The 25,398-nt window shown below is 45.8% G+C and overlaps 1 protein-coding gene and 9 pseudogenes across 1 annotated transcript; 1 reads left to right on the top strand and 9 right to left on the bottom strand.

The window, feature by feature from the left end:
- The first annotated feature begins 4,974 nt into the window (after positions 1-4,974).
- On the top strand, positions 4,975-11,515 carry LOC143764465 (uncharacterized). Its single transcript, XM_077250055.1, has 4 exons — positions 4,975-5,945; positions 8,375-8,442; positions 10,081-10,130; positions 10,470-11,515. The coding sequence occupies exons 1-4, from the start codon at positions 5,732-5,734 to the stop codon at positions 10,519-10,521; spliced, it is 384 nt and encodes a 127-aa protein (XP_077106170.1). The 5' UTR covers positions 4,975-5,731; the 3' UTR covers positions 10,522-11,515.
- Positions 11,516-13,087: 1,572 nt separating this feature from the next.
- On the bottom strand, positions 13,088-13,302 carry LOC143771258 (U2 spliceosomal RNA; annotated as a pseudogene).
- Positions 13,303-14,533: 1,231 nt separating this feature from the next.
- On the bottom strand, positions 14,534-14,748 carry LOC143771211 (U2 spliceosomal RNA; annotated as a pseudogene).
- A 1,227-nt stretch (positions 14,749-15,975) lies between these two features.
- Positions 15,976-16,190, bottom strand: LOC143771256 (U2 spliceosomal RNA; annotated as a pseudogene).
- Positions 16,191-17,367: 1,177 nt separating this feature from the next.
- On the bottom strand, positions 17,368-17,576 carry LOC143771174 (U2 spliceosomal RNA; annotated as a pseudogene).
- A 1,239-nt stretch (positions 17,577-18,815) lies between these two features.
- Positions 18,816-19,030, bottom strand: LOC143771191 (U2 spliceosomal RNA; annotated as a pseudogene).
- Positions 19,031-20,212: 1,182 nt separating this feature from the next.
- On the bottom strand, positions 20,213-20,421 carry LOC143771173 (U2 spliceosomal RNA; annotated as a pseudogene).
- A 1,239-nt stretch (positions 20,422-21,660) lies between these two features.
- On the bottom strand, positions 21,661-21,881 carry LOC143771207 (U2 spliceosomal RNA; annotated as a pseudogene).
- A 1,173-nt stretch (positions 21,882-23,054) lies between these two features.
- On the bottom strand, positions 23,055-23,263 carry LOC143771195 (U2 spliceosomal RNA; annotated as a pseudogene).
- Positions 23,264-24,493: 1,230 nt separating this feature from the next.
- LOC143771222 (U2 spliceosomal RNA) lies at positions 24,494-24,708 on the bottom strand (annotated as a pseudogene).
- Between the last annotated feature and the right edge of the window lie 690 nt (positions 24,709-25,398).

The following is a 25,398-nucleotide window of genomic DNA, read 5'->3' as shown; positions in this document are numbered from 1 at the left end:
TTTTTAATCTGCATAACCCCACCTATTGTAACCCTCCTACCCCTCTTTGTTCCTATGTGCCCTCAGGAGGAGGTGTGCGAGAGGGAAATTCCAAAAACAAACAAGCGAACAGCTGTCTTCCCTTGGCTCTCCAGATGCTGGGTATAGACCCTGCTGCCTATGTACCACCATGCTGCTTGCCGCTGCTCCGGCAGCAGACTGAAGATGACTGCCACCGCGCTGCTTTTTATAGGCCAAGGACCCATTGTGACACGTGAGGGTTCCAGCCCATTGTGACACGTGGAACGACCATGGCCAAGGGCCAATTGTGACACGTGAGGGTTCCTGTTGTGGATTCTGTTGGTGGGCTCCCTCTGGTGGTTACTGCTGGTACTGGGTGACTTTGGTGGGTTGCGGCCTTTGGTTTCCACCTGTCCATCAGAGGCTGGGTGTTTCCTATTTTACCTGGCCTTTCTGTCATTTCCCTTGCCGGCTATCAATGTGTTCAGATGTGCTCTGTTTGGTTCCTGCCTACCTGCTCCCAGATCTTTCAGGATAAGCTAAGTGCTGATTTTCAGTTGTTTGGTTTTTGGTCCAGCTTGCTTAGAATGTCTCTATGCTAGCTGGTTGCTCTAGTGGACTGAGGTTCTCCCCATGTGCCATGAGTTGGCACATGGGTTCTTGTAATCTCAGGATGGTTTTTTTTGATTAGGGTTTTTTGCTGACCGCTCAGTCCCCTTTTGTATCATTCTGCTTTCTAGTTTTCAGCGGGCCTCTATTTGCTAAAGCTATATACATCATCTCTATGTGTGTGCCTTCCTCTCATTTCACCGTCAATACATGTGGGGGGCAACTATATCTTTTGGGGTTCATTCCTCTGGAGGCAAGTGAGGTCTTGTTTTCTCTGCAGTACTAGTTAGCTCTTAGGCTGGTGCGTGGCGTCTAGAACCAACGTAGGCACGCTCCCTGGCTATCTCTAGTTGCGTTTGTCAGGCGTAGGGCAGCGGTCAGCCCAGGTTCCATCACCCTAGAGCTCGTCCGATATTTTGTTATACTTTGCTTGTCCTGTGCTATCCCTAGCCATTGGGGATTCATGACAGTATAGCCGGCCCACAAAGTGTTAATTGTTTGGGCTGAAGCAGGAGGAAAAGAAGTGTTCAAGGAAAATTTTTTTTTTTTTTTTTCCTTCAGAGTTTTGCTGCCTAGCCCTTAATTGCTGTCTAGCTGCTTCTTACCTCCTCTTAACCCTTGAATGGCTCTGATCTTAGCTGTTTATCATGGATGTCCAGAGTTTGGCTTCCAGCCTGAGTAATCTCGCGGCAAAGGTTCAAAACATACAGGATTTTGTTGTTCACACTCCCATGTCTGAACCTAGAATTCCTATTCCAGAGTTTTTTTATGGAGATAGATCTACCTTCCTGAATTTCAGGAACAATTGTAAATTGTTTCTCTCTTTGAAATCTCGCTCCTCTGGAGACCCTGCTCAACAGGTCAAGATTGTTATATCGTTCCTACGGGGCGACCCTCAGAATTGGGCATTTGCATTGGCACCAGGGGATCCTGCGTTGCTCAGTGTGGATGCGTTTTTTCTGGCATTGGGATTGCTCTATGAGGAACCTAACCTAGAGATTCAGGCTGAAAAGGCTTTATTAGCCCTCTCTCAGGGGCATGATGAAGTGGAAATATATTGTCAGAAATTTCGGAAATGGTCGGTGCTTACTCAGTGAAATGAGTGCGCCCTGGCTGCAAACTTCAGAAATGGTCTTTCTGAGGCCATTAAGGATATTATGGTGGGGTTCCCTGCGCCTACAGGTCTGAATGAGTCTATGGCTATGGCCATTCAGATTGATCGGCGTTTACGGGAGCGCAAACCCGTGCACCAGTTGGCGGTGTCTTCTGAACAGGCACCTGAGACTATGCAATGTGATAGAATTCAGTCCAGAAGTGAACGGCAAAATTATAGGCGGAAAAATGGTTTGTGTTTTTATTGTGGTGATTCAGCTCATGTTATATCAGCATGCTCTAAACGCACAAAAAGGGTTGATAAATCTTTTGCCATTGATACTCTGCAGTCTAAGTTCATTTTGTCTGTGACTCTGATTTTTTCACTGTCTTCCATTTCCGTCGATGCCTATGTGGATTCAGGCGCTGCCCTGAGTCTTATGGATTGGTCATTTGCTAAACGCTGCGGTTTTAGTCTAGAGCCTCTGGAAGTTCCTATTCCTCTGAAGGGAATTGATTCTACACCATTGGCTATGAATAAACCGCAGTATTGGACACAAGTGACCATGCGCATGACTCCCGTTCATCAGGAGGTGATTCGCTTCCTTGTACTGTATAATTTACATGATGTGCTAGTGCTTGGTCTGCCATGGTTACAAACTCATAATCCTGTCCTGGACTGGAAAACAATGTCTGTGCTAAGCTGGGGATGTCAGGGGGTTCATGATGATGCACCTCCGATTTCTATCGCTTCATCGACTCCTTCGGAGATCCCTGCGTTTTTGTCAGATTATAAGGATGTTTTTGAGGAGCCTAAGCTCAATTCGCTCCCTCCTCATAGAGAGTGTGACTGTGCTATAGAATTGATTCCTGGCAGTAAGTTCCCTAAGGGTCGTTTATTTAATCTGTCACTGCCAGAGCATACTGCTATGCGGAATTATATTAAGGAGTCCTTGGAAAAGGGACATATTCGTCCATCTTCGTCCCCTCTGGGAGCAGGTTTTTTTTTCGTGGCAAAAAAAGATGGTTCCCTGAGGCCTTGTATAGATTATCGCCTTCTGAATAAGATTACAGTCAAATACCAGTATCCATTGCCATTATTTACTGATTTGTTTGCTCGCATTAAGGGGGCTAGGTGGTTCACTAAAATAGATCTTCGTGGTGCGTATAATCTGGTGCGGATAAAACAGGGTGATGAGTGGAAAACCGCATTTAATACGCCTGAGGGCCATTTTGAGTGTTTGGTAATGCCTTTTGGACTCTCCGGTGCTCCGTCGGTCTTTCAGTCCTTTATGCACAATATTTTCCGTGAATATCTGGATAAGTTTATGATTGTGTATTTGGATGATATTTTGGTGTTTTCTGATGACTGGGAGTCTCATGTTCTACAGGTCAGGAAGGTGTTTCAGGTTTTGCGGGCCAATTCTCTGTTTGTGAAGGGCTCAAAGTGTCTCTTCGGAGTCCAGAAGATTTCTTTTTTGGGGTACATTTTTTCTCCTTCTACTATTGAGATGGATCCCGTTAAGGTTCAGGCTATTTGTGACTGGACACAACCTACATCTGTTAAGAGCCTTCAGAAGTTCTTGGGGTTTGCTAATTTTTATCGTCGGTTCATTGCTAATTTTTCCAGTATTGTTAAACCTTTGACTGATTTGACTAAAAAGGGTGCTGATGTTACTGATTGGTCTCCTGCGGCCGTGGAGGCCTTTCGGGAACTTAAGCGCCGGTTTTCTTCTGCTCCTGTGTTGTGTCAACCAGATGTTTCACTTCCTTTTCAGGTGGAGGTTGATGCTTCCGAGATTGGAGCGGGGGCGGTTTTGTCACAGAGAAGTTCTAATGGCTCGGTGACGAAGCCATGTGCCTTCTTCTCTAGAAAATTCTCGCCCGCCGAGCGCAATTATGATGTGGGTAATCGGGAGCTTTTGGCCATGAAGTGGGCATTTGAGGAGTGGTGTCATTGGCTTGAGGGTGCTAAACATCGCGTGGTGGTCTTGACTGATCACAAGAATCTCATTTACCTTGAGTCTGCCAGGCGTTTGAATCCTAGACAGGCTCGTTGGTCATTATTTTTTTCTCGTTTCAATTTCGTGGTTTCATACCTGCCAGGTTCAAAGAATGTGAAGGCAGATGCTCTTTCCAGGAGTTTTGTGCCTGACTCTCCTGGAGACACTGGGCCTGCTGGTATCCTTAGGGATGGGGTAATATTGTCCGCCGTATCCCCAGACTTGCGACGCGCATTGCAGGAGTTTCAGGTGGATAAACCGGATCGATGTCCACCAGAAAGACTGTTTGTTCCGGATGATTGGACCAGTAGAGTCATCTCCGAGGTCCATTCTTCTGTGTTGGCTGGTCATCCTGGAATATTTGGTACAAGAGATTTGGTGGCCAGGTCTTTTTGGTGGCCTTCCTTGTCTAGGGATGTGCGTACCTTTGTGCAGTCTTGTGAAGTGTGTGCTCGAGCTAAGCCTTGCTGTTCACGGGCTAGTGGGTTGTTGTTATCTTTGCCCATTCCGAAGAGGCCTTGGACGCACATTTCCATGGATTTTATTTCTGATCTCCCGGTTTCACAGAAAATGTCCGTTATCTGGGTGGTGTGTGACCGCTTTTCTAAGATGGTTCATTTGGTGCCCTTGCCTAAGTTACCCTCCTCCTCTGAGTTGGTTCCTTTGTTTTTTCAGAACGTGGTTCGTTTGCATGGGATTCCGGAGAATATCGTTTCTGACAGGGGATCCCAGTTTGTGTCTAGATTTTGGCGGACGTTTTGTGCCAAGATGGGCATTGATTTGTCTTTCTCGTCTGCATTCCATCCTCAGACTAATGGCCAGACGGAGCGAACTAATCAGACCTTGGAAACTTATTTGAGGTGTTTTGTTTCTGCTGATCAGGATGACTGGGTTGCTTTTTTGCCACTGGCCGAATTTGCTCTTAATAATCGGGCTAGTTCTGCCACGTTGGTCTCTCCTTTTTTTTGTAATTCGGGGTTTCATCCTCGTTTTTCCTCTGGTCAGGGGGAATCTTCGGATTGTCCTGGAGTGGACGTGGTGGTGGACAGGCTACATCAGATTTGGAATCAGGTGGTGGACAATTTGAAGTTATCTCAGGAGAAGACTCAGCAGTTTGCTAATCGCCGTCGCCGCGTGGGTCCCCGACTTCTTGTTGGGGACTTGGTGTGGTTGTCTTCTCGTTTTGTCCCTATGAAGGTCTCTTCTCCTAAGTTCAAGCCTCAGTTCATCGGTCCTTATAGGATCTCGGAGATTCTTAACCCTGTATCTTTTCGTTTGGATCTCCCAGCATCGTTTGCTATCCATAATGTGTTCCATCGGTCGTTGTTGCGGAGGTATGAGGTGCCCGTTGTTCCTTCGGTCGAGCCTCCTGCTCCGGTGCTGGTGGAGGGAGAATTGGAGTATGTTGTTGAAAAGATCTTGGATTCTCGTGTTTCCAGACGCAAACTCCAGTATTTGGTTAAGTGGAAGAGTTATGGTCAGGAGGATAATTCCTGGGTGGTCGCCTCCGATGTTCACGCGACTGATTTGGTCCGCGCCTTCCATAGAGCTCACCCTGATCGCCCTGGGGGTTCTCGTGAGGGTTCGGTGACCCCTCCTCAAGGGGGGGGGTACTGTTGTGGATTCTGTTGGTGGGCTCCCTCTGGTGGTTACTGCTGGTACTATATCACTTTGGCAGAATACTACAAACTGGGCCATATTCCGAGGGGTTTGCGATGTAATCTGCGTCCAACACTTTTTTCGGACAGACCCGCTTATTGTGAGAAGTATAAGCAGATCTTAAACAAGTGTTCCTTGGACATAATTCTCCTGACTATAGAAACCCTCCAGACGGCCATTGAAGAAACAGAAGCCAAAGTTAAATCCATTGAAGAACAACTTTGCTCAACTACCTCTTCCTCGGATTGGCAGAACGTAAAGTCTAAAATTGACAAAATTATTGAAGACAACCGCAGATCATTACAAGAAAAGAAAAGAAGTAAATTCTATAGGGACTCAGAAGACTACAGACTGGAACGTGTTTACAGATGGAACGAATCAACAAATTATGGACGAGGACAATTCTCTACAAGGCGCCCTGGCTCATTCAGTTCGGACAGCAGTGGTTCTTCCCACAATTACAATCAGAGACATTTTTTAGGCAAGGGACCTCCTCCGAGGGGCAACTCACGACAACAAGGAGGAGACCGACCAGGAGATCGTACCGTAAATCCAACAGATCGCATGGTGACGAGGTCGCAGGTAGGGATTCCAAATCCGTCATAAACATTTCCTCTTATACCCTGAGCCCCTCTGAGCTTTCTGTTTTACAATGTGGTCTTTCTTTTTGCCCAACCCCCCCATGGGATAGCTTTAAACTTGAGCAGGACCTCCAACATTTTTTTCGCAATATTAGATTAAAAACACACTTTGGCCTACAGAATGATCGTGTCCGGGATAGACCTCCCTTTAACTCAGGGAGCCCCATCCCCGAATTATCCATCTCATCCTTAGGTTTATTTAACAAGAGCTCTTTCCATCCGCCACGTACGTACCATGCAGCAGAAACTTGTATTGATTTAATACATAGAGATGTACAAAGTATTCTCGTCAAACAACAAAAGGGGTTGCTCCCAACTAAAAACAACATTACACCCTTGGAAAGACAAGCCTTAGAATCTCTACGCCATAACAATAATATAGTAATCAAGCCGGCAGACAAAGGGGGTGCCATAGTCATCATGAATAAAAACGATTACCTAAGAGAAATCAACAATCAATTGGCGGACACATCTACTTATCTAAAAATCTCCCATGATCCCACTCCCGTGACTAGGTCCAAGATCAACACTATTCTCAGTAAATACCTCGCCCTTGGATGCATTGACCAAAAAACAGCTACCTTTCTATCCAACCCACACCCCACATTACCTGTCTTTTATGTTCTCCCCAAAATTCATAAATCCCTCACGAATCCCCCGGGCCGCCCCATAGTCGCATCAACAGACTCCATCCTAGCACCTCTGTCCATTTTTTTAGAAAAGTATCTGACCCCATTGGTTAAAAATACAAAATCTTTTATCCTGGATACAGGCCACTTTATCAGGACAATCAAGCAGTTTTCCACGGTCACATCACATTGCCTTTTGACTACTCTTGATGTCAAGAGTTTATACACATCCATCAAGCACGAACTAGGCTTGGAGGCGGTGGATAACCTACTACAGACCCTAGATCTTAGCCCACAATCCCAGCAGTTTATTTTAGACCTTCTCTCTGTAGTCCTCAAGGACAATTTTTTTATGTTTGGGGATCAGTTCTACCTTCAAACCTGCGGGACCGCCATGGGCTCTAATGTGGCACCAGCATACGCGAACATCTACATGGACACATTTGAGAACGAACACATTTACAACAACACACTGTTCCTGAAACACTCTAAATGCTGGCTCCGATACATCGATGATGTGTTCTGCCTATGGGATGGAACACCAGATACTTTTTCTTCTTTTGTTTCACAGATCAACAACATCAGACCAGAGCTGCAGTTCACCCCTAGCTGTGACACCCAGAAAATCCCATTTTTGGACACCTTGGTGACCAAAAATGACAAAGGGGGTTTGGACACGGATATTTTTGTAAAACCCACTGACTCTAATAATTTACTTCTTTTCACAAGCTGTCATCCTAGGTCTACCCGTGAGAGTCTCCCACGCTCCCAATTCCTGCGGGTCACCAACATTGTTTCTGATCCAGACTTGGTTGGTTCACGGTTGGAGGACATGGCCCAAAAATTCAGGAGCAGGAAATACCCAGAAAAAATTCTTACAATGGAAAAACAGAGGGCACTTGAACGCCCTCCTAGTAGATCCAGCGTTTCTAAACCCGAACGGGTTCCTTTCGTACACACACACCACCCCGTCATGCCACTAATCTATAAAACCATCAACAAGCACTGGCCTCTCCTTTCAGAAGCCTACCCACAAGTAGCATCCTTCCAAACACCAGCACTGATGTGCAAACGCAGACCTAGGAACTACAAAGACTCCCTGGTCAGGGCCGACATTGGCAGTCTCACTAAACAACCTATACAACAATTCCTGAGCTCGCAGCGAATGGGTACATTCCCATGCTTGAATTGCGCATGTTGTGCCAATGTAATTAGATCCAGTGAATTCCTACATCCGCACACAGGCAAGAGTTTTAAGATTAATGGATTTTATACTTGTGAAACCAACTTTGTGGTGTACCTTATTAAATGCCCGTGTGGCCTCCTGTATATAGGGGAGACCACGCAGCATGTGCGTGACAGAATTTCGAGCCACAAATCTACAATTAGACTGAAAAAAACTTGGCTCCCACTTCCACACCACTTTGCTCTGGCCAACCACTCCGTTTCCCAACTCCGCTACCAGGTGATAGAAAGGGTGAAAAAACCCAGACGTGGGGGTGATCACGTTAAACTCCTGAAGGAAAGAGAATCCTTTTGGATTTATACGCTACAAACTATGGCCCCCAAAGGCCTCAACAGGGAATTAGATTTGATCTTTTAGTTGAGTACGTTGTTCTATATGTAACTTTGATATGTTGTAACTATATCTGCCGCAGGTTCTCCAGGTTCTTCGGTCAAGGTCGCCCATGTTTCTAACCTATGTCATTCTTTTTGTCTCCACTCTTCCTTCCCACATCAGACCTCTTGAGCAAATATTATAAGAAAAATATGTATTTGGTTTTCTTTTCCTCTATTCGGCTGCTCTGGGTAAGTCCCTTATATTTTTCTCATTTTTTTAAAAAAAATTTTTCCTGCTTTTCTTTGAGATTTTTATTTTTTATTTTTGATATTACTTTTGTATATTTTTTTATTTATGTACCATTCCCTATTTTTTCCTCCCGTCTAGAGGGAGTGTATACCCCCATTTTAACTTGCTTACCGATATTAGACATAACTCTGCTTACTTTAAACATACACACCTTCCTCTCTTCTCCTTTTTTTCTATTACTATTTTTTATTTTTTTCATTCACAGCGTTTTATTTTTTCCATCTTCTTTTTCTTTTGCTGACTCTGTGACACCTCCATCTATACCTCCAATACACATACACTCGGTTCCCAGCCTTTTACTTTCATGTTCTTTTTGTTTTCTCTTTATACACGCTCCCTAACTTCTCTCTTTACATACACGCTCCCTTAGTCCTCCACGCTGGTTGCTTGGACTCCGCCCCAACCTGCAGTAGCTTTAAGGCCCCGTCTCACTAAGCGATTTACCAACGATCACGACCAGCGATACGACCTGGCCGTGATCGTTGGTAAGTCGCTGTGTGGTCGCTGGGGAGCTGTCACACAGACAGCTCTCCCCAGCGACCAACGATCAGGGGAACGACTTCGGCATCGTTGAAACTGTCATCAACGATGCCGAAGTCCCCCTGCAGCACCCGGGTAACCAGGGTAAACATCGGGTTACTAAGCGCAGGGCCGCGCTTAGTAACCCGATGTTTATCCTGGTTACCAAAAAAAACAAACAGTACATACTCGCCTTTCGGTGTCCCTTGCCGTCTGCTTCCTGCTCTGACTGAGATCCGGCCGTACACTGAGAGCAGAGCGCAGCGGTGACGTCAGCGGTGCTGCGCTCTCACTTCTCACTGTACGGCCGGGAGTCAGTGAGAGCAGGAAGCAGACGGCAAGGGACCTGACGGACACCGAAAGGCGAGTATGTACTGTTTGTTTTTTTTGGTAACTAGAGTAAACATCGGGTTACTAAGCGCGGCCCTGCGCTTAGTAACCCGATGTTTACCCTGGTTACCAGTGAAGACATCGCTGGATCGGTGTCACACACACCGATTCAGCGATGTCAGCGGGGCCTCAACGACCAAAAAAAGGTCCAGGCCATTCTGACACGACCAGCGATCTCGCAGCAGGGGCCTGATCGCTGGTACGTGTCACACATAGCGAGATCGCTATGGAGGTCGCTGTTGCGTCACAAAACTTGTGACTCAGCAGCGATCTCGCTAGCGATCTCGCTATGTGAGACGGGGCCTTTAGCCAGAGCGCTCTACAGATCTCCCTGAACACACTACGCAGGCGCCGGACTATCACGCTGCTGGCATCTACTCTGCGGCCACAGCGCAGACTCGGTCTGAATACACAGCGTTCCTAGCCTCTTTCCCAGTCTGAGCCACTGCGCAGACCCGGATAGCACCGCATGGGTCTTGTGTATAAATACTTGCAGCCTTACACATTTGCTCCTACATCACCCACCAGGCGGATGCGCTTCCACACAACTGCACCAGAGCTGGTAATTATTAAGTCGTTCTCCTCTTGCTTATAGTGGCTTACTTGCTTTACTGGCTATTTGCTTATTCCCTGTTGTTTTTTTTTTTTTTCTCTCTACTTCCCTTTAGCCCTATGGGAACTCGGCTCTTTCTCCTCTCCTCTACCTCTTTGGCACAAGGTCAGTACATTGCATCAGCGACCTGATCGCTGCACCTGGTTTCCTGTTCTAGACCTGTATATGTGCTCTATATGACTGTTTCTCCGTAATAGCCTTGCTCCTACCTGCAAAGAATTGGGGGACTCCCCACCCCTATGATAGGGTATTCACAGTATGTTCTTGTAATTGTATGGGGCAGAAATACTGTTGTTACAGCTGTCAATTAGTACCATTATTAATTTTGGACCTGATGTTATTGTTGTTGTTATTATTTTTCTTTTTTTCCCTTTTTTCGGTTCTTTTTAATAGATTACATGTATATATGTACAGTTCACTTATATGTTTGTATCTGTTTTACAGTGAGGTTTTGATAAAGACCCGCTGGGGTCGAAACGTTACCCGAATTGAATAGTCCGCCACCCATTTACCTCCTAAAAAAAGCACCTGGTGATGTTTATTGTATATGTTAATAAAGAAACTACACAGTTTGCTGAACTTTCAACCAATTGAGTGCGGCTGATTTTTCCTATACATATGCTGGTACTGGGTGACTTTGGTGGGTTGCGGCCTTTGGTTTCCACCTGTCCATCAGAGGCTGGGTGTTTCCTATTTTACCTGGCCTTTCTGTCATTTCCCTTGCCGGCTATCAATGTGTTCAGATGTGCTCTGTTTGGTTCCTGCCTACCTGCTCCCAGATCTTTCAGGATAAGCTAAGTGCTGATTTTCAGTTGTTTGGTTTTTGGTCCAGCTTGCTTAGAATGTCTCTATGCTAGCTGGTTGCTCTAGTGGACTGAGGTTCTCCCCATGTGCCATGAGTTGGCACATGGGTTCTTGTAATCTCAGGATGGTTTTTTTTGATTAGGGTTTTTTGCTGACCGCTCAGTCCCCTTTTGTATCATTCTGCTTTCTAGTTTTCAGCGGGCCTCTATTTGCTAAAGCTATATACATCATCTCTATGTGTGTGCCTTCCTCTCATTTCACCGTCAATACATGTGGGGGGCAACTATATCTTTTGGGGTTCATTCCTCTGGAGGCAAGTGAGGTCTTGTTTTCTCTGCAGTACTAGTTAGCTCTTAGGCTGGTGCGTGGCGTCTAGAACCAACGTAGGCACGCTCCCTGGCTATCTCTAGTTGCGTTTGTCAGGCGTAGGGCAGCGGTCAGCCCAGGTTCCATCACCCTAGAGCTCGTCCAATATTTTGTTATACTTTGCTTGTCCTGTGCTATCCCTAGCCATTGGGGATTCATGACAGGTTCCAGCCCATTGTGACACGTGGAACGACCATGGCCAAGGGCCAATTGTGACACGTGAGGGTTCCGTGAACAGATTCTATCTAATGCAGGCAGCGCACCTGGTTGCTAGAAAGCATTAGAATACTCACTAGTGTTGAGCATTCCGATACCGCAAGTATCGGGTATCGGCCGATACTTGCGGGTATCGGAATTCCGATATCGAGATCCGATACTTTTGTGGTATCGGGTATCGGTATTGAAACAACATTAATGTGTAAAATAAAGAATTAAAATAAAAAATATTGCTATACTCACCTCTCCGACGCAGCCTGGACCTCACCGAGGAAACCGGCAGCGTTCTTTGCTTAAAATGCGCGCGTTTCCTTCCTCCCGTGACGTCACGGCTTGTGATTGGTCGCGTGCCGCCCATGTGGCTGCGACGCGACCAATCACAGCAAGCCGTGATGTAATTTTCAGGTCCTGAATGCCGAATTCTAGGCATTCAGGATTTTAAAATTACGTTCCGGCTTGTGATTGGTCGCGTCGAGGTCACATGGGCGACGCGACCAATCACAAGCCGTGACGTCACGGGAGGCAGGAAACGCGCGCATTTTAAAATTACATCACGGCTTGTGATTGGTTGCGTGCCGCCCATGTGACCGCGACGCGACCAATCACAGCAAGCCGTGACGTAATTTCAGGTCCTGAAATTTCAGGACCAATCACAAGCCGGAACGTAATTTTAAAATCCTGAATGCCTAGAATTCGGCATTCAGGACCTGAAAATTACGTCACGGCTTGCTGTGATTGGTCGCGTCGCGGCCACATGGGCGGCACGCGACCAATCACAAGACGTGACGTCACGGGAGGAAGGAAACGCGCGCATTTTAAGCAAAGAACGCAGCCGGTTCCCTCGGTGAGGTCCAGGCTGCGTCGGAGAGGTGAGTATAGCAATATTTTTTATTTTAATTCTTTATTTTACACATTAATATGGATCCCAGGGCCTGAAGGAGAGTTTCCTCTCCTTCAGACCCTGGGAACCATCAGGAATACCGTCCGATACTTGAGTCCCATTGACTTGTATTGGTATCGGGTATCGGTATAGGATTAGATCCGATACTTTGCCGGTATCGGCCGATACTTTCCGATACCGATACTTTCAAGTATCGGACGGTATCGCTCAACACTAATACTCACACAAGTGGAGATAGGCAGCGTATTCGAGATCAGCACGGATATGATTTTTCCTTTTTTTAAATACATATACACCAAATTTAAAAGTCAGTGGTCCACAAGAGGGAAACAAGGTTTTACAAAAGAATTCATGCGGTCACAAATGTGGTATGTATGGCAGAACTACTCATTGGATACTTCAATTTAAACGCCAAGTACTGACAGCAGCGGGGCCTAACTTTGTAGATGGATGGCACAGTATATATGCAACACAGTAACAAAGGCCTAATACAGGCCTACATCTTAACACACCTGATGCAACCAGTAAAGACAAATTGATTGATTGATTGATTGATTGATTGCATATTGAATGCAATATAATGCTTGACATACATAGGTGAAAGCAAGGCAAGGCACACACACAAAATGTTGCAAATGGTCAAGCGAAAGCGAGAAAAAAGCTACACTTGGCATCTGAAATGTGCTTCTTTGACCCTGAAAAGAATTCACATCGTGGGTTAAAACACAACTTGCGCTGATTTCAATTCTATCTGTTTTTGGAAACCGGATCAGAGAAGGAGTGCACTGTTCCCGGAGATACTGCCATAAAGGGTCAATGCGTGAGTGGACAGAGCAAGCTCTTTTCCTATCTCCCTGTTCTAAAAATCCATTTAATATATGGTCCCCAATTAGGAGACGTATCAGATATTAAACTAATAACAACAGATACTACAATTGATCTTGGGCGGCGGCGGCGACGACGATCATAGCCAAAACGCCAAGAAGCGATAACCAAAAATGGTTTTGTACTTGTGCTGCCTTGAGGCCTAACACTGATCCTTCATCATAGCCAGAAGGCCAAGAAGCAATAACCAGAACTCGTTTTGCACTTGTGCTGCACCATGGTCTAACACTGATACCCTTTAGGGAGATGGAGTAAAAGATTGCCCTGAGGAGGACATTTTAGCAAACCGGACGCCTTGACAATGGCCGTTCTGCTGTTTGTTCAGGCTGTGAGCCCCTCGTTTTTAATCTGCATAACCCCACCTATTGTAACCCTCCTACCCCTCTTTGTTCCTATGTGCCCTCAGGAGGAGGTGTGCGAGAGGGAAATTCCAAAAACAAACAAGCGAACAGCTGTCTTCCCTTGGCTCTCCAGATGCTGGGTATAGACCCTGCTGCCTATCTACCACCATGCTGCTTGCCGCTGCTCCGGCAGCAGACTGAAGATGACTGCCACCGCGCTGCTTTTTATAGGCCAAGGACCCATTGTGACACGTGAGGGTTCCAGCTCATTGTGACACGTGGAACGACCATGGCCAAGGGCCAATTGTGACACGTGAGGGTTCCAGCCCATTGTGACACGTGGAACGACCATGGCCAAGGGTCAATTGTGACACGTGAGGGTTCCGTGAACAGATTCTATCTAATGCAGGCAGCGCACCTGGTTGCTAGAAAGCATTAGAATAGTGACACAGGTGGAGATAGGCAGCGTATTCGAGATCAGCACGGACATGATTTTTCCTTTTTTTAAATACATATACACCAAATTTAAAAGTCAGTGGTCCACAAGAGGGAAACAAGGTTTTACAAAAGAATTCATGCGGTCACAAATGTGGTATGTATGGCAGAACTACTCATTGGATACTTCAATTTAAGCGCCAAGTACGGACAGCAGGGGGGCCTAACTTTGTAGTTGGATGGCACAGTATATATGCAACACAGTAACAAAGGCCTAATACAGGCCTACATCTTAACACACCTGATGCAACCAGTAAAGACAAATTGATTGATTGATTGATTGATTGCATATTGAATGCAATATAATGCTTGACATACATAGGTAAAAGCAAGGCAAGGCACACACACAAAATGTTGCAAATGGTCAAGCGAAAGCGAGAAAAATGCTACACTTGGCATCTGAAATGTGCTTCTTTGACCCTGAAAAGAATTCACATCGTGGGTTAAAACACAACTTGCGCTGATTTCAATTCAATCTGTTTTTGGAAACCGGATCAGAGAAGGAGTGCACTGTTCCCGGAGATACTGCCATAATGGGTCAATGCGTGAGTGGACAGAGCAAGCTCTTTTCCCATCTCCCTGTTCTAAAAATTCATTTAATATATGGTCCCCAATTAGGAGACGTATCAGATATTAAACTGATAACAACAGATACTACAATTGATCTTGGGCGGCGGCGACGACGACGATCATAGCCAAAACGCCAAGAAGCAATAACCAAAAATGGTTTTGTACTTGTGCCGCCTTGAGGCCTAACACTGATCCTTCATCATAGCCAGAAGGCCAAGAAGCAATAACCAAAACTCTTTTTGCACTTGTGCCGCACCAAGGCCTAACACTGATACCCTTTAGGGAGATGGAGCAAAAGATTGCACTGAGGAGGATATTTTAGCAAACCGGACGCCTTCACAATGGCCATTCTGCTGTTTGTTCAGGCTGTGAGCCCCTAGTTTTTAATCTGCATAACCCCACCTATTGTAACCCTCCTACCCCTCTTTGTTCCTATGTGCCCTCAGGAGGAGGTGTGCGAGAGGGAAATTCCAAAAACAAACAAGCGAACAGCTGTCTTCCCTTGGCTCTCCAGATGCTGGGTATAGACCCTGCTGCCTATCTACCACCATGCTGCTTGCCGCTGCTCCGGCAGCAGACTGAAGATGACTGCCACCGCGCTGCTTTTTATAGGCCAAGGACCCATTGTGACACGTGAGGGTTCCAGCCCATTGTGACACGTGGAACGACCATGGCCAAGGACCAATTGTGACACGTGAGGGTTCCAGCCCATTGTGACACGTGGAACGACCATGGCCAAGGGCCAATTGTGACACGTGAGGGTTCCGTGAACAGATTCTATCTAATGCAGGCAGCGCACCTGGTTGCTAGAAAGCATTAGAATACTCACACAGGTGGAGATAGGCAGCGTATTCGAGATCAGCACGGACACGATTTTTCCTTTTTTTTAAAACATATACACCAAATTTAAAAGTCAGTGGTCCACAAGAGGGAAACAAGGTTTTACAAAAGAATTCATGCGGTCACAAATGTGGTATGTATGGCAGAACTACTCATTGGATACTTTAATTTAAATGCCAAGTACTGACAGCAGGGGGGCCTAACTTTGTAGATGGATGGCACAGTATATATGCAACACAGTAACAAAGGCCTAATACAGGCCTACATCTTAACACACCTGACGCAACCAGTAAAGACAAATTGATTGATTGATTGATTGCATATTGAATGCAATATAATGCTTGACATACATAGGTGAAAGCAAGGCAAGGCACACACACAAAATGTTGCAAATGGTCAAGCGAAAGCGAGAAAAATGCTACACTTGGCTTCTGAAATGTGCTTCTTTGACCCTGAAAAGAATTCACATTGTGGGTTAAAACACAACTTGCGCTGATTTCAATTCAATCTGTTTTTGGAAACCGGATCAGAGAAGGAGTGCACTGTTCCCGGAGATACTGCCATAACGGGTCAATGTGTGAGTGGACAGAGCAAGCTCTTTTCCCATCTCCCTGTTCTAAAAATCCATTTATTATATGGTCCCCAATTAGGAGACGTATCAGATATTAAATTGATAACAACAGATACTACAATTGATCTTGGGCGGCGGCGACGACGACGATCATAGCCAAAACGCCAAGAAGCGATAATAACCAAAAATGGTTTTGTACTTGTGCCGCCTTGAGGCCTAACTCTGATCCTTCATCGTAGCCAGAAGGCCAAGAAGCAATAACCAGAACTCGTTTTGCACTTGTGCCGCACCAAGGCCTAACACTGATACCCTTTAGGGAGATGGAGCAAAAGATTGCCCTGAGGAGGACATTTTAGCAAACCGGACGCCTTCACAATGGCTGTTCTGCTGTTTGTTCAGGCTGTGAGCCCCTCGTTTTTAATCTGCATAACCCCACCTATTGTAACCCTCCTACCCCTCTTTGTTCCTATGTGCCCTCAGGAGGAGGTGTGCAAGAGGGAAATTCCAAAAACAAACAAGCGAACAGCTGTCTTCCCTTGGCTCTCCAGATGCTGAGTATAGATCCTGCTGCCTATCTACCACCATGCTGCTTCCGCTGCTCCGGCAGCAGACTGAAGATGACTGCCACCGCGCTGCTTTTTATAGGCCAAGGACCCATTGTGACACGTGAGGGTTCCAGCCCATTGTGACACGTGGAACGACCATGGCCAAGGGCCAATTGTGACACGTGAGGGTTCCGTGAACACATTCTATCTAATGCAGGCAGCGCACCTGGTTGCTAGAAAGCATTAGAATACTCACACAGGTGGAGATAGGCAGCGTATTCGAGATCAGCACGGACACGATTTTTCCTTTTTTTAAATACATATACACCAAATTTAAAAGTCAGTGGTCCACAAGAGGGAAACAAGGTTTTACAAAAGAATTCATGCGGTCACAAACGTGGTATGTACGGCAGAACTACTCATTGAATACATCAATTTAAACGCCAAGTACTGACAGCAGGGGGGCCCTAACTTTGTAGATGGATAGCACAGTATATATGCAACACAGTAACAAAGGCCTAATACAGGCCTACATCTTAACACACCTGATGCAACCAGTAAAGACAAATTGATTGATTGATTGATTGATTGATTGCATATTGAATGCAATATAATGCTTGACATACCTAGGTGAAAGCAAGGCAAGGCACACACACAAAATGTTGGAAATGGTCAAGCGAAAGCGAGAAAAATGCTACACTTGGCATCTGAAATGTGCTTCTTTGACCCTGAAAAGAATTCACATCGTGGGTTAAAACACACCTTGCGCTGATTTCAATTCAATCTGTTTTTGGAAACCGGATCAGAGAAGGAGTGCACTGTTCCCGGAGATACTGCAATAACGGGTCAATGCGTGAGTGGACAGAGCAAGCTCTTTTCCCATCTCCCTGTTCTAAAAATCCATTTAATATATGGTCCCCAATTAGGAGATGTATCAGATATTAAACTGATAACAACAGATACTACAATTGATCTTGGGCGGCGGTGACGATCATAGCCAAAACGCCAAGAAGCGATAATAACCAAAAATGGTTTTGTACTTGTGCCGCCTTGAGGCCTAACACTCATCCTTCATCATAGCCAGAAGGCCAAGAAGCAATAACCAGAACTCGTTTTGCACTTGTGCCGCACCAAGGCCTAACACTAATACCCTTTAGGGAGATGGAGCAAAAGATTGCCCTGAGGAGGACATTTTAGCAAACCGGACGCCTTCACAATGGCTGTTCTGCTGTTTGTTCAGGCTGTGAGCCCCTCATTTTTAATCTGCATAACCCCACCTATTGTAACCCTCCTACCCCTCTTTGTTCCTATGTGCCCTCAGGAGGAGGTGTGCGAGAGGGAAATTCCAAAAACAAACAAGCGAACAGCTGTCTTCCCTTGGCTCTCCAGATGCTGAGTATAGACCCTGCTGCCTATCTACCACCATGCTGCTTGCCGCTGCTCCGGCAGCAGACTGAAGATGACTGCCACCACGCTGCTTTTTATAGGCCAAGGACCCATTGTGACACGTGAGGGTTCCAGCCCATTGTGACACGTGGAACGACCATGGCCAAGGGCCAATTGTGACACATGAGGGTTCCAGCCCATTGTGACACGTGGAACGACCATGGCCAAGGGCCAATTGTGACACGTGAGGGTTCCGTGAACAGATTCTATCTAATGCAGGCAGCGCACCTGGTTGCTAGAAAGCATTAGAATACTCACACAGGTGGAGATAGGCAGCGTATTCGAGATCAGCACGGACACGATTTTTCCTTTTTTTAAATACATATACACCAAATTTAAAAGTCAGTGGTCCACAAGAGGGAAACAAGGTTTTACAAAAGAATTCATGCGGTCACAAACGTGGTATGTACGGCAGAACTACTCATTGAATACATCAATTTAAACGCCAAGTACTGACAGCAGGGGGGCCCTAACTTTGTAGATGGATAGCACAGTATATATGCAACACAGTAACAAAGGCCTAATACAGGCCTACATCTTAACACACCTGATGCAACCAGTAAAGACAAATTGATTGATTGATTAATTGATTGATTGCATATTGAATGCAATATAATGCTTGACATACATAGGTGAAAGCAAGGCAAGGCACACACACAAAATGTTGCAAATGGTCAAGCGAAAGCGAGAAAAATGCTATACTTGGCATTTGAAATGTGCTTCTTTGACCCTGAAAAGAATTCACATCGTGGGTTAAAACACAACTTGCGCTGATTTCAATTCAATCTGTTTTTGGAAACCGGATCAGAGAAAGAGTGCACTGTTCCCGGAGATACTGCAATAACGGGTCAATGCGTGAGTGGACAGAGCAAGCTCTTTTCCCATCTTCCTGTTCTAAAAATCCATTTAATATATGGTCCCCAATTAGGAGACGTATCAGATATTAAATTGATAACAACAGATACTACAATTGATCTTGGGCGGCGGCGACGACGACGATCATAGCCAAAACGCCAAGAAGCGATAATAACCAAAAATGGTTTTGTACTTGTGCCGCCTTGAGGCCTAACTCTGATCCTTCATCGTAGCCAGAAGGCCAAGAAGCAATAACCAGAACTCGTTTTGCACTTGTGCCGCACCAAGGCCTAACACTGATACCCTTTAGGGAGATGGAGCAAAAGATTGCCCTGAGGAGGACATTTTAGCAAACCGGACGCCTTCACAATGGCTGTTCTGCTGTTTGTTCAGGCTGTGAGCCCCTCGTTTTTTAATCTGCATAACCCCACCTATTGTAACCCTCCTACCCCTCTTTGTTCCTATGTGCCCTCAGGAGGAGGTGTGCAAGAGGGAAATTCCAAAAACAAACAAGCGAACAGCTGTCTTCCCTTGGCTCTCCAGATGCTGAGTATAGATCCTGCTGCCTATCTACCACCATGCTGCTTCCGCTGCTCCGGCAGCAGACTGAAGATGACTGCCACCGCGCTGCTTTTTATAGGCCAAGGACCCATTGTGACACGTGAGGGTTCCAGCCCATTGTGACACGTGGAACGACCATGGCCAAGGGCCAATTGTGACACGTGAGGGTTCCGTGAACACATTCTATCTAATGCAGGCAGCGCACCTGGTTGCTAGAAAGCATTAGAATACTCACACAGGTGGAGATAGGCAGCGTATTCGAGATCAGCACGGACACGATTTTTCCTTTTTTTAAATACATATACACCAAATTTAAAAGTCAGTGGTCCACAAGAGGGAAACAAGGTTTTACAAAAGAATTCATGCGGTCACAAACGTGGTATGTACGGCAGAACTACTCATTGAATACATCAATTTAAACGCCAAGTACTGACAGCAGGGGGGCCCTAACTTTGTAGATGGATAGCACAGTATATATGCAACACAGTAACAAAGGCCTAATACAGGCCTACATCTTAACACACCTGATGCAACCAGTAAAGACAAATTGATTGATTGATTGATTGATTGATTGATTGCATATTGAATGCAATATAATGCTTGACATACCTAGGTGAAAGCAAGGCAAGGCACACACACAAAATGTTGGAAATGGTCAAGCGAAAGCGAGAAAAATGCTACACTTGGCATCTGAAATGTGCTTCTTTGACCCTGAAAAGAATTCACATCGTGGGTTAAAACACACCTTGCGCTGATTTCAATTCAATCTGTTTTTGGAAACCGGATCAGAGAAGGAGTGCACTGTTCCCGGAGATACTGCAATAACGGGTCAATGCGTGAGTGGACAGAGCAAGCTCTTTTCCCATCTCCCTGTTCTAAAAATCCATTTAATATATGGTCCCCAATTAGGAGATGTATCAGATATTAAACTGATAACAACAGATACTACAATTGATCTTGGGCGGCGGTGACGATCATAGCCAAAACGCCAAGAAGCGATAATAACCAAAAATGGTTTTGTACTTGTGCCGCCTTGAGGCCTAACACTCATCCTTCATCATAGCCAGAAGGCCAAGAAGCAATAACCAGAACTCGTTTTGCACTTGTGCCGCACCAAGGCCTAACACTAATACCCTTTAGGGAGATGGAGCAAAAGATTGCCCTGAGGAGGACATTTTAGCAAACCGGACGCCTTCACAATGGCTGTTCTGCTGTTTGTTCAGGCTGTGAGCCCCTCATTTTTAATCTGCATAACCCCACCTATTGTAACCCTCCTACCCCTCTTTGTTCCTATGTGCCCTCAGGAGGAGGTGTGCGAGAGGGAAATTCCAAAAACAAACAAGCGAACAGCTGTCTTCCCTTGGCTCTCCAGATGCTGAGTATAGACCCTGCTGCCTATCTACCACCATGCTGCTTGCCGCTGCTCCGGCAGCAGACTGAAGATGACTGCCACCACGCTGCTTTTTATAGGCCAAGGACCCATTGTGACACGTGAGGGTTCCAGCCCATTGTGACACGTGGAACGACCATGGCCAAGGGCCAATTGTGACACATGAGGGTTCCAGCCCATTGTGACACGTGGAACGACCATGGCCAAGGGCCAATTGTGACACGTGAGGGTTCCGTGAACAGATTCTATCTAATGCAGGCAGCGCACCTGGTTGCTAGAAAGCATTAGAATACTCACACAGGTGGAGATAGGCAGCGTATTCGAGATCAGCACGGACACGATTTTTCCTTTTTTTAAATACATATACACCAAATTTAAAAGTCAGTGGTCCACAAGAGGGAAACAAGGTTTTACAAAAGAATTCATGCGGTCACAAACGTGGTATGTACGGCAGAACTACTCATTGAATACATCAATTTAAACGCCAAGTACTGACAGCAGGGGGGCCCTAACTTTGTAGATGGATAGCACAGTATATATGCAACACAGTAACAAAGGCCTAATACAGGCCTACATCTTAACACACCTGATGCAACCAGTAAAGACAAATTGATTGATTGATTAATTGATTGATTGCATATTGAATGCAATATAATGCTTGACATACATAGGTGAAAGCAAGGCAAGGCACACACACAAAATGTTGCAAATGGTCAAGCGAAAGCGAGAAAAATGCTATACTTGGCATTTGAAATGTGCTTCTTTGACCCTGAAAAGAATTCACATCGTGGGTTAAAACACAACTTGCGCTGATTTCAATTCAATCTGTTTTTGGAAACCGGATCAGAGAAAGAGTGCACTGTTCCCGGAGATACTGCAATAACGGGTCAATGCGTGAGTGGACAGAGCAAGCTCTTTTCCCATCTTCCTGTTCTAAAAATCCATTTAATATATGGTCCCCAATTAGCAGACGTATCAGATATTAAACTGATAACAACAGATACTACAATTGATCTTGGGCGGCGGCGACGACGACGACGACGATCATAGCCGAAACACCAAGAAGCGATAATAACCAAAAATGGTTTTGTACTTGTGCCGCCTTGAGGCCTAACACTGATCCTTCATCGTAGCCAGAAGGCCAAGAAGCAATAACCAGAACTCGTTTTGCACTTGTGCCGCACCAAGGCCTAACACTGATACCCTTTAGGGAGATGGAGCAAAAGATTGCCCTGAGGAGGACATTTTAGCAAACCGGACGCCTTCACAATGGCTGTTCTGCTGTTTGTTCAGGCTGTGAGCCCCTCGTTTTTAATCTGCATAACCCCACCTATTGTAACCCTCCTACCCCTCTTTGTTCCTATGTGCCCTCAGGAGAAGGTGTGGGAGAGGGAAATTCCAAAAACAAACAAGCGAACAGCTGTCTTCCCTTGGCTCTCCAGATGCTGAGTATAGACCCTGCTGCCTATCTACCACCATGCTGCTTGCCGCTGCTCCGGCAGCAGACTGAAGATGACTGCCACCGCGCTGCTTTTTATAGGCCAAGGACCCATTGTGACACATGAGGGTTCCAGCCCATTGTGACACGTGGAACGACCATTGTCAAGGGCCAATTGTGACACGTGAGGGTTCCGTGAACAGATTCTATCTAATGCAGGCAGTGCACCTGGTTGCTAGAAAGCATTAGAATACTCACACAGGTGGAGATAGGCAGCGTATTCGAGATCAGCACGGACACGATTTTTCCTTTTTTTAAATACATATACACCAAATTTAAAAGTCAGTGGTCCACAAGAGGGAAACAAGGTTTTACAAAAAAATTCATGCGGTCACAAATGTGGTATGTACGGCAGAACTACTCATTGAATACATCAATTTAAACGCCAAGTACTGACAGCAGGGGGGCCTAGCTTTGTAGATGGATGGCACAGTATATATGCAACACAGTAACAAAGGCCTAATAGAGGCCTACATCTTAACACACCTGATGCAACCAGTAAAGACAAATTGATTGATTGATTGATTGATTGCATATTGAATGCAATATAATTCTTGACATACATAGGTGAAAGCAAGGCAAGGCACACACACAAAATGTTGGAAATGGTCAAGCGAAAGCGAGAAAAATGCTACACTTGGCATCTGAAATGTGCTTCTTTGACCCTGAAAAGAATTCACATCGTGGGTTAAAACACACCTTGCGCTGATTTCAATTCAATCTGTTTTTGGAAACCGGATCAGAGAAGGAGTGCACTGTTCCCGGAGATACTGCAATAACGGGTCAATGCGTGAGTGGACAGAGCAAGCTCTTTTCCCATCTCCCTGTTCTAAAAATCCATTTAATATATGGTCCCCAATTAGGAGATGTATCAGATATTAAACTGATAACAACAGATACTACAATTGATCTTTTGCGGCGGTGACAATCATAGCCAAAACGCCAAGAAGCGATAATAACCAAAAATGGTTTTGTACTTGTGCCGCCTTGAGGCCTAACACTCATCCTTCATCATAGCCAGAAGGCCAAGAAGCAATAACCAGAACTCGTTTTGCACTTGTGCCGCACCAAGGCCTAACACTAATACCCTTTAGGGAGATGGAGCAAAAGATTGCCCTGAGGAGGACATTTTAGCAAACCGGACGCCTTCACAATGGCTGTTCTGCTGTTTGTTCAGGCTGTGAGCCCCTCATTTTTAATCTGCATAACCCCACCTATTGTAACCCTCCTACCCCTCTTTGTTCCTATGTGCCCTCAGGAGGAGGTGTGCGAGAGGGAAATTCCAAAAACAAACAAGCGAACAGCTGTCTTCCCTTGGCTCTCCAGATGCTGAGTATAGACCCTGCTGCCTATCTACCACCATGCTGCTTGCCGCTGCTCCGGCAGCAGACTGAAGATGACTGCCACCACGCTGCTTTTTATAGGCCAAGGACCCATTGTGACACGTGAGGGTTCCAGCCCATTGTGACACGTGGAACGACCATGGCCAAGGGCCAATTGTGACACATGAGGGTTCCAGCCCATTGTGACACGTGGAACGACCATGGCCAAGGGCCAATTGTGACACGTGAGGGTTCCGTGAACAGATTCTATCTAATGCAGGCAGCGCACCTGGTTGCTAGAAAGCATTAGAATACTCACACAGGTGGAGATAGGCAGCGTATTCGAGATCAGCACGGACATGATTTTTCCTTTTTTTAAATACATATACACCAAATTTAAAAGTCAGTGGTCCACAAGAGGGAAACAAGGTTTTACAAAAGAATTCATGCGGTCACAAATGTGGTATGTATGGCAGAACTACTCATTGGATACTTCAGTTTAAACGCCAAGTACTGACAGCAGGGGGGCCTAACTTTGTAGATGGATGGCACAGTATATATGCAACACAGTAACAAAGGCCTAATACAGGCCTACATGTTAACACACCTGATGCAACCAGTAAAGACAAATTGATTGATTGATTGATTGCATATTGAATGCAATATAATGCTTGACATACATAGGTGAAAGCAAGGCAAGGCACACACACAAAATGTTGCAAATGGTCAAGCGAAAGCGAGAAAAATGCTACACTTGGCATTTGAAATGTGCTTCTTTGACCCTGAAAAGAATTCACATCGTGGGTTAAAACACAACTTGCGCTGATTTCAATTCAATCTGTTTTTGGAAACCGGATCAGAGAAGGAGTGCACTGTTCCTGGAGATACTGCAATAACGGGTCAATGCGTGAGTGGACAGAGCAAGCTCTTTTCCCATCTCCCTGTTCTAAAAATCCATTTAATATATGGTCCCCAATTAGGAGATGTATCAGATAGTAAACTGATAACAACAGATACTACAATTGATCTTGAGCGGCGGCGACGACGACGATCATAGCCAAAACGCCAAGAAGCGATAATAACCAAAAATGGTTTTGTACTTGTGCCGCCTTGAGGCCTAACACTGATCCTTCATCGTAGCCAGAAGGCCAAGAAGCAATAACCAGAACTCGTTTTGCACTAGTGCCGCACCAAGGCCTAACACTGATACCCTTTAGGGAGATGGAGCAAAAGATTGCCCTGAGGAGGACATTTTAGCAAACCGGACACCTTCACAATGGCTGTTCTGCTGTTTGTTCAGGCTGTGAGCCCCTCGTTTTTAATCTGCATTACCCCAGCTATTGTAACCCTCCTACCCCTCTTTGTTCCTATGTGCCCTCAGGAGGAGGTGTGCGAGAAGGAAATTCCAAAAACAAACAAGCGAACAGCTGTCTTCCCTTGGCTCTCCAGATGCTGAGTATAGACCCTGCTGCCTATCTACCACCATGCTGCTTGCCGCTGCTCAGGCAGCAGACTGAAGATGACTGCCACCGCGCTGCTTTTTATAGGCCAAGGGCCCATTGTGACACGTGAGGGTTCCAGCCCATTGTGACACGTGGAACGACCATGGCCAAGGGCCAATTGTGACACATGAGGGTTCCAGCCCATTGTGACACGTGGAACGACCATGGCCAAGGGCCAATTGTGACACGTGAGGGTTCCGTGAACAGATTCTATCTAATGCAGGCAGCGCACCTGGTTGCTAGAAAGCATTAGAATACTCACACA

The sequence above is a fragment of the Ranitomeya variabilis genome, chromosome 4 (genome assembly GCF_051348905.1).
Source record: "Ranitomeya variabilis isolate aRanVar5 chromosome 4, aRanVar5.hap1, whole genome shotgun sequence".
Taxonomy (NCBI): Eukaryota; Metazoa; Chordata; class Amphibia; order Anura; family Dendrobatidae; genus Ranitomeya; species Ranitomeya variabilis.
Note: the sequence above shows the minus strand (reverse complement) of the source record. Positions and strands in the feature narration are given on the sequence as shown.